Source organism: Hyaena hyaena, unplaced genomic scaffold (assembly GCF_003009895.1).
Source record: "Hyaena hyaena isolate Hyena2069 unplaced genomic scaffold, ASM300989v1 scaffold_908, whole genome shotgun sequence".
NCBI classification, from domain to species: domain Eukaryota; kingdom Metazoa; phylum Chordata; class Mammalia; order Carnivora; family Hyaenidae; genus Hyaena; species Hyaena hyaena.
In genome coordinates this window covers 157,986-176,572 of record NW_024081544.1, presented here as the reverse complement: position 1 = coordinate 176,572, position 18,587 = coordinate 157,986, and the positions used below count along the sequence as shown (strand labels likewise).

At 41.1% G+C, this 18,587-nt stretch overlaps 1 protein-coding gene across 1 annotated transcript in view; it reads right to left on the bottom strand.

Annotated features, from left to right (window-relative positions):
- Positions 1-713: 713 nt before the first annotated feature.
- The window catches only part of LOC120222811 (chondroitin sulfate proteoglycan 4-like), a 65,149-nt gene continuing 47,275 nt past the window's right edge, over positions 714-18,587 (bottom strand). The window contains 3 exon segments of the mRNA XM_039220802.1: positions 714-2,964; positions 3,851-4,034; positions 17,549-17,721. Coding sequence (XP_039076733.1) covers positions 917-2,964; positions 3,851-4,034; positions 17,549-17,721 — 2,405 coding nt within the window. The 3' untranslated portion in view covers positions 714-916.

The following is an 18,587-nucleotide window of genomic DNA, read 5'->3' as shown; positions in this document are numbered from 1 at the left end:
TGTCCCATGATTTGCAACCCAAAGCATTCTTAACTAATACAAGTACTTCATTACTTGTATTAATACAAGTTAAGTATTCTTAACCAATACAAGATATCTTCATTTTACAGTTATAGAAACTGAAGCTTGGATCAGTTGAGCCAATGGTAGGCAGGCTCCATCAGACAGGTCAAATACAAATTTGCCATTATCTCAACTAATCGTGAAGTTAAGCCAAATGGAGGGATTGCAAAGGCACTTAACAGACTTTTCAATTCCTTAGGGCTTCAAACCATATTTGTACCACAGACTTGGTTGTACAAATCAGAATAGATAAAGCTTCTCGATGAAACACAATATGCTCAGTGAATACTTCACAGGGGGTCGAGATGTCCTACTACTTGGAGCACCAAGGCACTTGCTGCACTAGAAGTCAAACCTACAGGCTCTAAGGAGGAAAGGACATTATAGAAATACACTAGAAACAAACTCGATGATTTGTCAAATTACCTTTTCTACTTGCTGAGACAGTTCCTGCCTTTCCTTGCTGACTCACTCAGAGAGAGTGAATCCTCAGTGAAAAATATGCAAAGCCTTCCTCCATTAACTCTAGCACCCAGGCTAAAACTGCTGTTCCCAGTTATGTCAGCATGTTTGGTAGCACTTTGGTAAAGGGTTTAAATATTGACAAAACCTTACACTCAGAGTCAGGTCCAGAAGAGAGCACACAAAGCTCATTGTGGAGAGCCCATCAGATGAGTGTTGCATGAGTTACAATAAACACTTGCCAACATCTAACCATGGGACCATAACTGAGCACTGAGTGACTGTTAGGGCCAGGCTTTTCTCAGTTGATCCACCCAGCATTTCCTTGCCTTTGTATCTCAGTACCTATCCTACTACAGCAGGTGGTAGATTGGACACAGGAGCCCTCAGTCTACACCCAATACTGGTTGTGCTTCAGTGCTGGGTTGGTTTGTCGGCAGAGCTTGACCATGTCGGGATCCAGATTCATCCATGTCTCCCAAGAAGCACATTTCTCCACTGACTCAGTAGCTGGAGAAGCCATTTGCTCACTTAGTGGGTCCCTGTAAACACTTACTGGGGGACTGCTGGAGCTTTTTAGAAGGGGTGTCACTGTGACGGCGGGAACAGCCATGCTCCTTTCTGGCCTAGGACTTGGGGTTGTAGGTTCCATATTGGTCTGGGGCTTGATAAGAGGTTTTGCCTTTTCCACCTTCCGGCCCAGCAGCCAGATACACAAGGCCACAGCAGTTATTATCAGCAGGAAGACCGCTACAGCCAAGGGTACAATGACTATCACAGGATAATTGCTCTCCCTGGGTTGGGTGGGTGCCCCAGCACTAGCATTGGTGGTGTTTGGTGGCCAAATGATCCTAGTTGGAGAGGCTCTGCTGTCTATAGTAGGCTCTTTACCATGGTGTCGTCCCCAGGATTCTGCTTGCTGGTGCCTGGTCTGAGTCAGCTTCCCTAGAATTTCTGTCTGTGCTGTGGGTTCTGAGGAAACCACAAGCTTTTCCTGAAAGAAATCTGCAGTCACAAGGTTATCTGCAGTGACTAATAAAGAAGCATCAGGGATAAATGTTTGCAAAAGTAGGGGGTCAGGTGGCACTACCGTGAAGGGGAGATATCCTATTGCTGGCTGTACATGGTCTGCCCTGAGCAGGAAAGTGAAGGAGTCATTCACCATATCAATGCCTGTTAGGTTGGCATGTGGATTAAGCATTAACAATCCTTGGTCAATGTCCCTCTGAGTGAATATGGTAGCGTTTTCCATTTCTGCGCCTCGGCCCACTCTTCGTACAAGTCTTCCATGGACAGGGGGTTCTGTCACTTCAAATTTGGGATCACTGTTAGTCCTATTAGCAAGTTCAGTGGCATCAAGGTCCTTTCTTCTCAGTTGATAAATCACTCTGTTGGCAATTGTCAGATTTGACATAACCCGCAGTAAAGGCTGCACTCTGATGCTCAGTGTTTGTCCTGTAAGGTTACTTTCTGGTGTAAACAGTGAGAAATGTAGCTGGTCCTCTGAGGCAGTGAGATTTGTCATATGGTAAGAAAGTCTTCCCAAATGCAGATCTTCCTGCCCAAAGCTGATGACCACCTGGTTTTCCATGAGCAAATGCCCATGTTGGAGGGGCCATGTCATCTTGTAAGTGATTTGGGGGCTTCTCCCATTGGTCATTGCTGACAGATGAGTATTGGTGATAGGGACTGTTGTCTGGCCTTGTGGGAGAAGTAGGTCAGTGAGGTTCACAAGGGTGATGGAGATGGGGATGACATCCAGGTGGAAGAGCTTATAGAGTGGGCGGTGTTGACCATCAGTCACACTAAAATAAAACACACCCGAGGATGGGCTTCCATCTTGAACGAACAACACCCTAGAATTGTCAATGTCAGCTTGTGTGAAATAGTGAACAGGTACGTCTTGTTGGTGAGCCATTGCCAAAAATCCATTATTAGGATTGCGGATGATCATATATCTGATCTCCTCTGGAGGACTGTCCAGATCTTCCACTCTCAGATTTTCAGGTCCCACAACTACCCTGTTGCCTTGTAAAACTTTCAACCGAAGCCCCTTTGTCTTTAATTCTGGTGCCTGGTCATTAACAGGCAAGATGGTGATGTTAAACATCTCTTCAAGGAAGTCAGCCTCTGGCTTGGCAGCAGACTTGCTCTTTTGATTTGGCCAAACAGCAAAGGTAAAATTATCAGCCAGTGATTCAGAGTCATCGTGAAGGTACATGAGTCCAAATTTATTAACTATATACTGGGAGAAATTGGGTTTTCCTTTGGTAATATTCCTCTCTCCAACCTTAATAGTTCCATGGTGAGGAAGAGATGTAACCTGGAACCAGACCTCATAGGAAGATCGCTGGGATTTGGGTAATTTCAATAAGAGGTTGGAAGCATCTAAATTAGATTGGCCAATGAGAACTTTGTCTCCCTCCTTGACAGCAGCTCCTGTGAAAATATAAAGAACAAAGTGGCATTTCATTGGAACTTTCAGATGACAGGGGTCCCTGGGTGGCTCAATCGGTTAAGCACCAGACTCTTGGTTTCAGCTCAGGTCATTTTCTCATGGTTTCATGAGTTCGAGCCCCACATTGGGTTCTGTGCTGGCAGCACGGAGCTTGCTTGGGATTCTCTTTCCCTCTCCGTCTTCCCCTCTGTCTCTCTCAAATAAATAAATAAAACTTTTTTAAAACAGTATAGAACTTTCAAATGACAGCCATAAAGCACTTTCACTCTTAAATTTCCTTATCCCTGTGGATTATTCAAAATGCCTTGGTTGCATAAGGACCTGAATTAGCACTGTTATCCAAGGCATATAAATTAACTTTTAAGTAGACACATCCTAACTATTAAGTCAATGTTTCAGGCACCAGAGTTCTAAAATCTTGAGATTCACTTATAGAATATTCAGCTCCTAACTTATCTACTGCTTGACTTTCTCTTGCCATGGAAACAGGTGCAGCTTTCAATACCCCTTTCCTTTCAGGCACTTGCCCTATTTATTATTTTCATTTTCTATGGAGTTTTTAGTCATAGGTATGGTAAAGTCCCCATTTGGAGGTACAGATAAAACTCTTTAGAGCTAATTTTCCATCTCCCCTCCCCAACTACAACTATTAAAGCTTCTGAGAGGAAAGAGAAGAGGACCAGATAAAGAGCACACATAAAGAAATACATTTTTATAAACTATGTATGTTTTATTTCAAAGGTTGATGTCATGGCATTGCTATGATATCATGGCATTTCCAATTAACAAGAGAAATATTTGTTTCCAAACTGTCCCAACTTTAATAATCACAAATAAGCCACCGACCATATCCTTAGGTGCTTTTACCTGTATTTGCAAGCAGACGACTATGCCGACCAGGTTCAGAAATTTCATATGATATAGTAATATGAAACTCCTCAGGGCCTAGAGCTGCTGGTGGAGAAGATGTTGTGAATGTGAAAGAGTCTTCTGCAGTCCAGCCAGTGTTCTCGTGGTCCACATGCTGGTATAAGATCAGCCGTTCACTGACCTGTCCAGACAGGGAAAAAAATCAGCCTCTGGCTTCAGGGATAATACAAGGACTAACATGTATCCTAACTGAAGGAGATACAGGTCTTTTCAGGGTTCATTCTCATGCTTAAATTACTGCACATATCTGCAAACATAGGACACTTAACAATATGGTAACCTATTTGTCAAACCCAGATGTTCTATTGCAAAAATAGTTTATTTATCAGAAAAAGAAAAGCATGTTGATTTTGAGATGACTAAGGCTATGGTACTTACATTATAGAAAGTATATAATAAGCCTTCATTTGCCTATCTGATGGTTTAAAAAACTATCAACTCATAACCAACCTTGTTTTATATGACACTACTCATATTCTGCCCAATAGCTTATTTTGAAGCCAATCATAACATTTTGTCTGTAAATGTTGCAGTGAATATTGACAAAATGATTCTTTTAGAAAACATAATCATAATACCATTACACATTTAAATATTATCAACAATTACTTAATATCATCAAATATCCAATTAGTGTTCAAATATCTCTGATGATCTAGTACATGTCTTATTTTTTTACATAGTTGCTTTGTTTGAGTTAGGATCCTTAGAAGTCCATGCATCACACTTGTTTGATGTTTCTCATGGGTGTCTCTTAGTCTATAGGTTCCCCTTCTCTAATTTTTTTCTTGTAATTTATTTGTTAAAGAAATTGGGTCATTTGTCTTATAGTTTCCTACATTCTGGATTTTGTCACTTGTGTCCCAATGCTATTGTTCAACATGTTCTTCTGTCCCCTATATTTCCAATATATTAGTAGTTAAATCTAGAAGCATAATAAGAATCAGATTCAAGTTTTTGTTCAGGATGTTTTACAGGTTGTACTGTATATTTTCTCTACACCTCATTGCAAGATAAAATAATATTAGATGGGTTGCTTCTCTTTTGGCTATGTTAAGATTAATAAGTGAATTCAAATGCTGCCAGATGGATCCATCGATTTTAAAGTTCCCCATCAGCCTTGTCATGTGACAATTTATAGAGTCATTGATATGATTGCTTAAAATCCCTGATTTTTGCTGAGGCAAGGCAATGATATTTTAAACATTCCTTCTTCATTCTTACCTGAGATTCTTCCAAAAAGAAGATTTTTCCCTCATCAGCTATTTGGCTATACTGAGGCTACACTGCAGTGTATGTGAGAAAGACAAGATGAATACTTGATTCCTTCCCTTTATACTGATTTTTAGAAAAATGAGCTCCCTGATTCCAATATTCAAACATAACCGCTGGTTTTTGTTTTGCTTGTTTTGAGATCATTATAAACTCATGAATTTTAATACACAATGCATTTCATTCCATTGCAATTGTTATTCTTATTGATGTTGAAATTTTCCCACCTTGCTTAGGGTATTTTTCAATATTTTAATCTAAGTCTCTAACGCCTGTTGCCTATCAATGTCCTTTCTAGCCAAGCTGATGGAGATAGGCTCCACATAGTGTATCACGTGGGTAGTCCTTCCTCCAACAACAGTGACTGGAAGTTCTAAAACTCTCACCTCAGAAAGGAAGACTAGAAATAAAATGTTTAACCCTTTCATTCCTATAGGTCACTTTTTTCTGACCTGCCTTCTATCATAATATCTGAACTTTCAGGTAGGGTTTTCCAAGGTATTTGTGTCCATGTCAGAAGTGCCTAGGATACATTATCACATAACTTACAGAACAGTTGAGTCTGTTTCATCAGTCAGTATTTGGAAATACTGTATTAATTAACAGAAGTTTGGTCGTACCTTGCTCTGGCTCAATGCTTGGCTCAATGCTGGATGTATTTGGAACCAAAGTTCTAGAAAGGCTTTTGGTCTAGTGAGTTTCCATGGAATATGAGCTTCCTGTTTCCACAGTGGCCAAAAGCTGTTGGCCAGTTTCTCATTCCTTTCTTATTCACGGATAAGACAAGAAAATGCAGTCGTTTTAGGGATTTTAAATAAGGAGAAGTATTGTTTCTCATAAAGAAGCAAGGTTACTCATGAAAAACTGGAGTTTTCCCCTAGAAGTTTCTGGGAAACAAGCCAGTTTTATTTAGCAGTTCTACTATTTCTATTCACGGCTTAAGATTTATGATAAAAGATTCATCATAAATGTATTCCTTTTCCTAGAAACAGGTGATGGTGCCATGGATTTTGGACTAGGGAATGGTTCCTAAAGGTTCCCATTCTGCTTGAGAGAGGTATAATATTAAAAGGCAAGAGGCATGCAGCTTCTTAATATTGAAAGTAACACACTCTATTAACCAGGAAGAAAAATTTTCTTGGAAGCTAGTTGATCTTATCTTTCACTTCTCTGGCTTAAGGAAAAGTTAGCATTTCTGAAAAATATATAATAAGTTATTGGAATCATCTAAGGGTCTTCTGATGTCTACAGGATGAAGAATGATTGTCCCAGGGGAAGAATGGTTCTCATAGATGGGAACAGTTGAGATGAAGGTCAGAAATTTGAGGGAAGTAATTGGAGAGGAGGCCTAACCATAGCTGTATACTTTGGAAGAGGTCGCTATAGTTCTGTTTTTGAAAGGTCGTTCAAAAAGTGAGGAATTGTGAATAACTTATTGACTCATTCTATGCTGGAGAGTGAGAGAATCAAATTAGATCATCTTGAGTGTCTGAGCTTCAAGACTGAATAGCAAGTAATTGAAAGTGCTGAGCTAGAAGTAAAAGGGAGTGAGTGTGTGTGTGGAATGTCAACTTGGCAGTCATGCCTTCAGGGAGCGTCGAGGAGACTAGAGTCTTTAATATTTAGAAGACGGTGAGCTCGAAGAATCAGATTCTAAGGCGTGTGTGTGTGTGTGTGTGTGTGTGTGTGTGTGTGTGATGGGACAGAGCTGGAAAAGGGAGAAGAACAAGACTTTATGGGAAAAAAGGTAAACCTGAAGAGAGAAGGATCTCAGACAGGATTAGGAATTTTGTTACCTCAAAGTGGCCTTAGGAACCACTTCCAACAGCTCCGCATATTTCTGCTATATTAAATACAGAGAGATAAGCCACTTAGCTGAATACCTGGGCTCTGAGATTAAGGAGAGAGGAGGGGGGAGGTTTTTATTTCCCATGGATTTAGATTAGCCCAGATACTTTCTCTTTTACAGGTGGAGTCCTTCTGGAATGTCATTAAAAGTTCAATTTTGTAGGGGCACCTGAGTGGCTCAGTTGGTTAAGCGTCTGACTCTTGATTTCAGCTCAGGTCCTGATCTCACAGTTTCTGAGATCAAGCCCTGTGCCAGGCTCCGCACTGACAGTGAGGGGCTTGCTTGTGATTTTCTCTGTGCCCCTGTCCCACTCTCTATTCTCTCTCGCAAAACAAATCAGTAAACATTAAAAAAGAAATTCAGTTTTATAGAATTCCAACTAGTAAATGCAGAAGGAAAAACAGAACGAGAAAAATCACCGTTTGGCCATCACTTCAGTAATAAATGTTTCACAGGTAAGAATCCTAAAATGGTTGCTTAAACGAGTGAGCTAAGTTGTGATGGGAAATAGGGTATTTAAAAAGTTCCAAAGTATTCCCTCACAAGATGTAAATTATAATTATAAGAACAAAAATAGAAACTTCACAGTGGAGAAACCAGAAAGACTGCACCTAACTGATTAAAGGCATCATCCGTGACAGGGCGACATGAGCATCAATGTTTCCTGACATGAAGCTGGAGGAGAATTCAGCATCTCTCGTGCCACTGCCGCCAAAGCACACAACCTGATTCCGACTGTGAGGAAACATTCAATAACACCAAAGCAAGGAACATTCTACAAATAACTGGTCTGTTCTCCTCAAAAACTGGCAATGTCACAAAAGTCAGCATGACTGCAGAATTGACTCAGCGTAAAGCAGACCAAGGACACCTGACAACTAAATGCTATGTTTTACGCTGTCGACTTTTTTAAGGGTATTCTATAATACTCTTTTCTCTAGAGGATATTCACTGAGACAACATGTGAAATTTGAATAAGGTCTATAGATTATACAATAGCATCATATCAATGATAATTTCATGATTTTGAACATTATATTGTGGTTATATGAGAAAGGCCTTGTTTTTAGGAAATATACACTGAGGTGTTTAGAGGTAAATGTACACCAGGGACATCTGGGGAGCTCAGTCAGGTAAGTGACCTACTCTTGGTTTCGGCTCAGGTCATGATCTCATGGTCTGTGGGTTTGAGCCCGGGCATGGGGCTCTGCACTGACAATGTGGAACCTGCTTGAGATTCCCTCCTTCTCCTTCTCTCTCAGCCTCTCCTATATGTGCTCTCTCTGTCTCTCTCAAATTAAATAAATAAACTTAAAAAAGAGGTAAAGCTATGTCATGTCTGCAAATGGCTCTTAAAATTTCAGAAGTGTGTGTGTGTGTGTGTGTGTGTGTGTGTAGACGGAATGATAAAGCAGATAGTTATTTTCCATATTTGGGGAATATGGTTGAATAGTATACTGGAATTTTTGAACTCTTTTGCAATTGTTCTGTAAGTTTGAAATGATTTCAAAATAACAATTAAAAATTCTAAAAAGGGAAATCCCATGGTGTTTTATTATATCAACTTCAGTTAGAGACCAATAGTTTCTGTTCTCTGATGACTATGTGTATGTAGAATGGGGGAGTGAGGGCAACCTTCAAATGCCTTGGGCACTCTGACATCAAGAAATGATGGTTTCCTGTCCCAATATACCACCCCCCCATCTCCAACTTGGTCCATTTCTCTAGTACTTTAACAAGGCTGTATTCCTCTGTAACCTATGAGTGGGTGAATACATAGGTCAAAATCCTAGACCCAAGTAGGGCTTTTATTTGAAGTGATAATATGATGACAACAATTGGATTTCTGAGATCTAAACCTTCTGGATTTCATATCCTTGATTACCACAGAACCACGAAGAAAAATATTTGTCAAAGGCCAAAGAGATAGATTTGGCCAGGGGCCCCACTGAATTTTCTATAATGGGTTAAATTTTACAGCTGAGACACTGCTGAGAACCTCAGAGAGGCTGGAAATGTAGGGAACTCCTCTCCCTCTCCACGCAATCACCAGCCTAATTGGGAACAGAGCTGAGACCAGAAACCATATCTTTAAGCTTATAGATGAAAGCCTTGCTCCTAGAGCACTTTATTGGGGCCTCTTTGGCTCCAACTGCCTGAACTATGACTCTTCTTCCTCCCTGGAGGAAAAGGACACACATTGATATAAAAATGGAAGCAGAGGAGTGTAATAGAATTTGAACCCTAGGTTGATCAGGCCTACATTCCAATATAAATGCTCTCCAGTTTCAGCTCTGTGGCTTTTATGCAGGTCATTTAATCTCTCTGAGCCTCCATTTCTGCATTAAAATATGGAATAATATCTCACTTGTAAATATGCATTTAACTTAATTAGACTTTTGCCATATTAATGTTCAAAATGGCCTGCCCTGGGCATTTCTGGGTCTTTCAATAAAGCTTCTAAGTCCTCACTAATCATTTCCCCACTAGGACATCAGAGGATTCTGGTTAACATGGAAGATTATACTTATTTTCTAAAAAGAATCATGGCATGAAAATATTAAATATTTAGGGGCGTCTGGGTAGTTCAGTCAGTTGAGTGGCCAACTTCAGCTCAGGTCATGATCTTACAGTTCATGGGTTCGAGCCCCATTTCAGGCCCTGTGCTGACAGCTTGGAGCCTGGAGCCTGCTTTGGATTCTGTGTCTCCCTCTCTATCTTCTCCTCCCCTGCTCACACTCTGTCTCTCTCTCTCTCTCTCAAAAATAAATGAACATTAAAAAAATTTTTTAAATGGTCTTTAACGATCAGAAAATATTAAATAATTATAAATTTCTAAAATATGCCTAATAAAATAAATCTTTTCTCATAAAACAAAGACATTTTTAGGCTGGATTTTGGCACATACTCCAGAAATTTACTCCTAGTTGCTTTGTAAATAAGTATTAGTTCACTATACTATACTTGACATTTCAATAAACATTTGTTTCATGAGCAAGCTACTTAAAAAAGTGCTTTACAAAATTTAATTATAAAGTATATGTTTATATCATGAAGTGGTGTCAGGCACTCTGCAAGGCATATTATATAACTCATTTTATTTGATTTTGTTTTAGGGGCCTCGTTATACCCATTTGACAGATTTCAAAACACCCTAAGGTTCAGAAAATTTAAAAAATTCACTCGTTGCCAATAAATGGGAGGGGCCAGTTTTTAGTATAGTCCCATGTGACCCCAGAATTCACACTTTTTCCACTGTCCTGCTCCTTCATCTTGGAGAGCTCAATGAGATTCGAGGCAACCAAGAAATTCATAAGATGTGTGCTCCAACTTCAAGGAGTTTAGTAATGTAAAAAGTCAGTTGGTAGGTATGTGTAGGACTAGAAAACCACTATTGGCTAGAACTTGTGAGGATTCAAACAAAAAGCTCATTCTATATATTGTATTTATTACAAAAGGCAAGTTAAACAAAAATGATTCCAGTTCTTTTATGCTATTGCCATTGTATATCAGGAACAAACTTTCTCATAGGACCTTAAAGGGAAGAAGTGGGAATGAGTTCCCACCTGGTTCAAGGTTGAGGGCAATTCCTTTCTGACCCCAAGGTGACTAGCAGACATATGTTTTCTTAAAGGGAGGCTTTTGAAATCTAAAGGCATAAGGGTCATTATGAGTGCCTTGGATGACCACAGGCGTGAAGTGGGAGCACTCTGGTAAATATAGAATCTGATCATTCTTCCCCTACGACAGTGTGCGCATTCTGTAGATCCACAAAAGTACATGTGGATAGGACTGAGTGTTAAGAGAATAACACCATCAAACTCAGCCAAAGGCAGTCTAGAGCACTTTACAGAATCTGTTCATTCTGAGGGTCTTTGTAAATGCGGCTCCTTATGGTCTTGATACAAAAACCACAGCATGTCTTTTACACTGATCTTTCCCACAGTGGAGCCTAAAAGTCAATCACAGCTTTGAAATTCCTATTGGAGAAGAGAAGAACCATATTGTCTTAGAGTCAGCTGGGGAAAGGGCGAGGGAGAAAGAGACACATGCAGTCCACTCACTTGGCTCTCCACAACATGATGGCTTTGTTACAGGTCCAAGTCTCTAGACAGGACAATTGTTGTTCAGAAGAAGCAAGGGAAACAAAACTGTCCCCAAAGTCTCATCTTGGGCAGATGCTCATGGAAAAGGGAGATGGCAGAAAGCCAAACAATTCAGAAAGGTAAAGACTCTAAGAGTCCATTTGGGCTAACCAAAAAATCCTATAAGCTAAGGTTTGGAAGCTCATCCTGAAGGATGAGCTCAGATAAATGACTCTTCTTTATGTGCCCTTTATTACTTTTACCAGGACTGGCACCATCGTGTATGTAGAGACCAGCTGGGTATGAAGGGCTCAAGGTTCCCAGAAGAGGTCAGGAGTGGGGCAGCCCGGGGAGTCACAGCTTAAGGGTGCCCCCAGGTATCATGCTAAATAAAGTAGAAGTGGGATTCTCCTTAATGGGAATGGATAGAAGAGGCATTTTAGGAGATCTAAGTTCCTAAGTGGTGATATCTGGAATTCTCCAGCAAGAAATGGGCAACTGAAAACCAGGTCCAAATAATTACCCATGCTCTCTCCACAACTAAACCAATCTCCATAAAAATGCTAGCTCAAAAAGCTTTTCAAGGAGCCTAGCAATATAGCCATCTATAGTCCTACCTGGCAGAAAAGTCCAAATTCATATTTACATAGAAGTAAACATTGACTTTCATGGGCTTTATGCAATAACAAGAATGGAAACCTTTGATGAGACTACCAAACAAGATCGTAGAAAAGGTGATCGATTCATTCGGCAGCAGTAGAAGCTGGGGACATTTTGCTTTTTTAGAGAGACGTGTATCTAGTAGGCTAAATATGCTCCCACCCCTCCCCCCGCCAATATCAGATCCAAATCCCATGAATTTGTGAATATCACCTTCTTTGGCAAACACTTTACAGATATGATTAAGGATCCCGAGATTAGAAATCACCCTGGGCTATCCAGGTTGGGCCTAACCGCAATCACATACGTCTGTATAAGAGGGACGCAGAGGGATATTTGTCACGGAAAAAAGAGGAGAAAGGAAAGTGACTGCGGAGGCAGAGACTGGAATGATGAAGCCACAAACCAAGAAATGCTGGCAGCTACCAGAAGCTTCCAAAGGCAAGGAATTCCCCTTAGAGCCTCCAGAGGGAGAAACACCCTGCTGACACCTTGATTTCAGCCCAGTGAAATGGAGTCCTGACTTCTGGCCTCTAGAACTATGACATAACACATTTCTGCCATTTTAAGCCACCAAGCTTGTGGCAATTCATTATAGCAGACATAGGAAATTAATACAAGGAGAGAAGATAAACTGCTCTCATTGGAATGGGTATTAGCTCTATCTGCTTTTTCAAAGAAAGAGCCAACAGTTCTAAGAACAAGAAACATTTTTGGTTATTCAAAGCCACTGGGCCAGGACTCATAGGCCAATTTCCAGTTTGAACAATGAATAGGTGAGTAAGTGACAATGCAGTATTTCTGCATGTAGAAAATATGCTGACACACAATCAGTGACTTGTAATGGCAAAACCCAAATTACCAAAACAAAACACTGGTGGGAAATGTCCAAAAGGACTACTGAGTCTAGTTACCATGAGTTTGCTACTGAAGAGACCCCAAGAAAGTAGGGGCCCGGGAGCCAGGGTGACTCTTAACACAGACACTGATCCTTCTCTGCTTAGGAAATTAAAGAGCCAAAGTTCAACAATCCCACTGTGCTCTCCATTAAGTTGTAATAAATTAATTTCTATCCCATGGGAAATATGCTTGCAATTTCTTAAAATGTGAGTGTTATCTTGAGCAACAGACTGAGACTCTGGAAGAAGAGGTAACTGGATGAAATTCACAACACAGAGTCCATTGTATTGTTTTCTAAGTGTGGCACTGGAAGCCACACGTGTTTGTGTTGCAGCGGCGGAGATGAAGATGGATGATCGTGCCTCCAAAGGGCACAATGGCTAAGATGCAATTACTGGCTTTATAGAAAAGAAAAAAGCCAGCCATTAGAAACCTCAAAACCAGAACACTTTGCTTTTTAATGATTCCAAATTATCTAAGCAAGCACCAGAATGAAAATTGCTCAATTAGCCCTGTGCTCTCCTTGGAAGAGACGAGCGCTTTATAGAATTCGATTCGCACTTTGTTCACACATTCTTTGAAATGAACAATACATGTCTACAATTGTAAAAAGTTTTCATTTCATAAAATGTGATGATTCACATTCTCTGTGCATGTTTAATTGTTCAGGATAGAAGATTTTCAGCACAAGTTCTGTGATTTAGTTTTCCCAATTTGGGCAGATGTGATATTACCGTGAAAAACAAGAGTGTTACTTGATTATCTTGGGAGGCTGATATGGTATGGTTTGAAAAAAATGGTGAGTTTACCCTGGGATAAGAAAATATTTTGAGCTATAACATAACAAATTACAAACTGCCTACAATTATTTTGACCAAGTATGACATTAAGCATAATGGAGTGTCTAGATTTCTTTCACAAGCTAAAACCATCCAGAGCCTCTGATTAAAATGCTCATTTTTGTGTATCCATCAAAAAAGCAAGAAAGGGTGTGGGTTTTATGTGCACACTGACACAGTGGCTTTACTTCCCCAGCTGAGAATGGTAGAGGCCTGGAAACAATTTAGTCCTTTAAGGTAAAGGTGTGAAAGGGAACTCAAACATGGACTGCCTAAGACATTCTCCCAATTGGACACTTTAGCAGGTTATTGGCTAACTGAAATTTGAAAATTTGAAATCAGAAAAACTGGCATAGAATGCCAGAAAGCAACCAAAGCCATTTGCTTACATGAACACGGCTGAATAGTTCCAAACTCCCTTTACAATTGAACTTGATTCCTGCCTGAGTCATATCTCTTTTCACCAACTAGACTGAAGAGGGCTAATCAAAGCATGTAATATGTGCTTGATAAATGTCTTCGTTAAGTAATTCCAGAGAAAAGGTTTTGATTATCTTCATCACCTCCAAAGCCTGCCTCCACCACTTCTTTTATGTCTCAAATCGTTTTGGAGCAACTGGATAGTAAATCTGAGTCATTATAAAATGGCCGAGAGTACAGCAGTATCCTATTCAACAGAGGCCATAAAACTGCAGTTTTTAGGAAAAGATTTACATTCTATTTGCATGTGAAAAAGGAGAGAGGATCTAGAAAAGTGGGAAAGCTAGGAAGATAAATAATAAGTGTCTTCCTCTTCCCAAGTCACAAAAAAACCTGTATATTTTTTAACACTTGAGCTAAACAGAATTGGAATGTCTTCAGATTAATGCCAGTTATACTGAATTTATTGATGGTGCCCTGTTTTTTTCCAATATAGATGCACCACATTAATGTTTTCTCATTTTATTTTTACAATAAGCATGTGTTATTTCCATTCTCAGAAACGCACACACACACACACACATACTGAGTCAGACTTAACACTTTGGTTTCTATCTTACAGAGTTTTCTCAGCATACCCTCTCCTCTCCCCATGTTATTGATGCTTTTTTATGACTATTGTAGTGGAAGAATAGTCAGGGTATTTCTACGACATTTATTCATAGGCATTTAGCCCAATATATCCTGCAAAACCACCTCAACTTTGCTGCAGTAACAAAGAAGCATGGGAGAATCCTTCCCCTGGGTCCTTAGTGTCAGAAGCCCTGGGTTCAAGTTCAGACCTGGCTGCTGCTGAGCTGTGTAACCATGGGAAGGTTGCTTAACTTCCCTGTGCTTTAGGATCCCAGCCTGTAAGGTAAGATCGTGAGTAGTAGAGAAGAAAGCTTAGGGCAATGCCTGGGACATGATGAATGTTCAAAATGGTTTCAATGATCATTGCTACTGTTTTCTTCATTTTACTGATGAGGAAACTGGGGTTTACAAGATATGTAATATGCCCTAACTCACAGAGCTAATCCAGGTCTGATTTCAGAGGTCAAGAGACTTGTCCTCAGCCACGAACAGTCAGCAAGAAATCCAGGGGCAGCCACAGGGCGCCTGATTCATAAATGAGGTGTTTGTTTCACACTCATATACCACAGACACAGAGTGTGGGCCACTGAGCTGAATTTCTACATTCTCTACGTACATCTTATATACTGCCTTCCATTCTATGCTCTGCTCAAGGACCCAAGAGTTGTCGTGTCCAGGAATATACTCACATCAAAGGCTTGACACACAATCTGGGACTTTGTACACAATAAAAGGAGCCCGCCTTTGTCCTGAGTCAAAAGCACTAGGCCAGGCTGCTGGCACGGTGGATGCTGGGCTTGGAGAGGAAAAGGCCTTGCAGGTTGAGAAGAGCCACACACCTGGTCCATTCAAGAACAATAAAAGTCCTCTCTCAGCCTGCCTGACTCGTGATATTGTCCAGGCTGTGTTTCCAGACGAGCCTGCCCTATTTCCACAGGAAAGACCAACAGTTGGGCCCAAGCCCTCTGGTCCCAGACACCCCTTTACAGGGCCCTTTGAGCCCAGAGCCCCAATCTTACACCTCACTTGCTCCAACCAACACCTGCCACTCCTAATATGTTTTCTTGACACTTGCCTCTTTGTTCTTAAACTGAAAAGGATAATGAGAGGAAAAATAAAAACCTTATAAATAACTGGATTTTAATCAATCAAGACTTTTATTGCCTGCCCTCAAGCCTTATAACTAGTTTGAGGTTTTAATTCCTGTTTACAATGGTGTTATATTTTAAAAGTGGTTTGTTTTCACAGGAAAATGTATTATAAACAACTTTCAGATTACCAGGTTAGCCCACTATGGTAGAGTATTCTGTTGTTTTCCAATTATCCAGGGCCTTCTTTCTGTGAGATGACTGTCCTTCCCCACCCCACTGACAGGCTTGCTCAAGTGACTGTTTTTAGTCAATGAGATGCAAGCAGAAGTGATACCTGGCACATCTGAGCACAAACTTTAAGAATCATAGTGTGTTTCTAGCATCACTTTTTTTTCCTCTGCTGCAAATACACCAATGTCCAAGAGAGGGGCTGGCCTCTCCCCTTGGGTCCTGGATAAAGGAGAGATATGCAGCAGACCCACACGCACCTCACAGCCCATATACAACGTAAGCATGAAATCAACTTTTGTTGCTGTCAGTCATTGAGATTTGGGAGTTGTTTGTTACTGCAGCATAACCTTGTGGGTCTTGGCTACCATATTCACGAAAGCCTAGTTATGCCCCATTCAGCTAAAATATTGCATATTTGCAATGAAAACCAGTGGGAATTAATGCTTGAAATAATCACCATAAAAAAGTGGGTTTGTCTTGTTTTGTTTTGTTTTTTAAAGATCAAGGGCAAGAGCCAAGGCATCTTTATAGGACTGATATCATTCTTGTCATTACTTGAATTTTTTTAAATGTTTATTTATTTTTGACATAGAGAGAGAGCATGAGCAGGGAGGGGCAGAGAGAGGAAGACACAGAATCTGAAGCAGGCTCCAGGCTCTGAGATATCAGCACAGAGCCCAATGGCGGGGCTCGAACCCACAAGTCGCGAGATCATGACCTGAGCTGAAGTCAGATGCTTAACCCACTCAGCCACCCTGGGGCCCCTCATTCTTGTCATTATTTAAAATGCAAACTGACCCTGGGCAAGTGCTGATGCATTAAGCTCCCCACAGACTATCGTTTTCCTCCTAACCTTTTTTTTCTTCCTCCAGAGTACATTTGTAAACTAGAGAATACATACTTCTTCTTTTCAGTGCTACATTCAGAGATTGCACTAGCCTCATGATCTGCTCCCTTAAAAGCACCCCGGACAACGGCAATTACAAAGTAAAAGCCAGAGTCAATTCTACATTACATTGGAGACAAATGGCTCTAAGGTTAAAGGTGGACACTCTTGCTAAACATGGCTTTAGATTTTTTTAATTGCTTAGCCGGGTAAATCTACAGCCAAATTAGCTCTCAAATCCACGTATACACTGTTTAAGAATGGAAAAAGAAGGGTGAACAGCAAGCAAGAAGTAGTTATATTCAAGAAAGCTTATCCACTTAAATAAAAAAGGTACATGGTGGTGGTGGTAGTAAAGTGCTAGTGAGGTTGAAAACAGATGGTTCTGGATACAGATTAAATACAGATTTATATACACACACATAACAATACAAAACTAAACGATGTTTATAATTTTATGCATTTTTAAATATAAATGTTACCCAGACATGTCCTGCAGGATTTACTCCCACTCCTCTGCTTTGGGTTTCCTTTTAAATCTGTCTTCGGGATAAAAGGATCCCTTTTTATTTGTTAGACACAGAGTTTGGATTTGCTTAGAGTGTTCTGACAATGGTGTCATCCTGTGCTCACTACAAAGTGTCTGGTTTGAACTGCATAGCTGCCTGGGCAAAGGGGCGTGTGGGCTTGGTCTGACCTGGTGAAGGGAGCCGGAGCCGCCCTGCGCAGCCACCCAGCCCTGCCCAGCTGCACAGACGTCAGGACTCACCAGAGTCTGTGTAAACACGGAAACATCCTCTGTGCTGTTGTCAGAATTAACTTGCACCAACCTCCCGAGTCTAGGGGAATTTATAACCGTAAAAGTTACAGTTCTGTTTCTTGTGCTGCCTGCGTCGTTGGTCACAGCTCTCAGGTCACCAGATGAAAGTGGTTTCGTGGAACCTAAGTGAAGATGAAAACAGGCATTTAAGTATGAAGCATATGAAGGCTGTAACAAAATGATCCTTATAGAGCCCCGAAAATTCTGGAAAACACAGGGGGACTGGACAGCTCTAGCTTGAAATTGTGCTGCGAGGGGCTAGTGATCACGAGGGCATCTTTTTAAGGATGTGATTGTCCACCGGGGCTGTAAATGAAGGAGGAAAACAAAATGAGATGGGCTCCCCGGTCCTCGCCTGGTCCTGCATGGCTTACTGATCTCCATAGATAAAAGGCAATGGCAGTGCGTGTGGCACTGTGTGTGCACGTGGCACTGTGTGTATGTGGCTCAGAGTGCTGGACGGGGAGCTGGCTGTGCACACCGACAAAAGAGGAGACAGCGCCCTCCTCTGGGGGTGTGGGGGGAGAAGTTGGTTCTTGAACAAACAAGACATTTCCAGAGGACCCCAGACCTGTAGGCTACATGGACATTGTGGGGAGGGGGAGCTGTGCAAATGCCAAGGGACCAAGAACCAGGAACACGTGAGTTCGTGTGCTAATGCAACCACACATGGCAACGAAGGCCAGCGAGGCTTGGGGACATTCAGGGTAGGGCAGTGGTTCTCAAATGGTCTGTGGTGAAGGATCAGAGCTTCCCCCCTTCCCGAATCCTCGGTGGATGGAAAGTTTTATAAAATACAATAAAATGTTACAGCAATGTCAGATTGGTATACAAAATTCTAAATACTTCCTATTCTTACCAGTTCACAGACCAGAAGGTGCATGACCAGTTTGGGAGCACAGAGTTGGAGTACATATCCCTTTACTTCATACTGACTGGGGTGGGGGGGGGAATGTCCCCAGCCTTACAGAGTGGCTGGTCCAGAAGA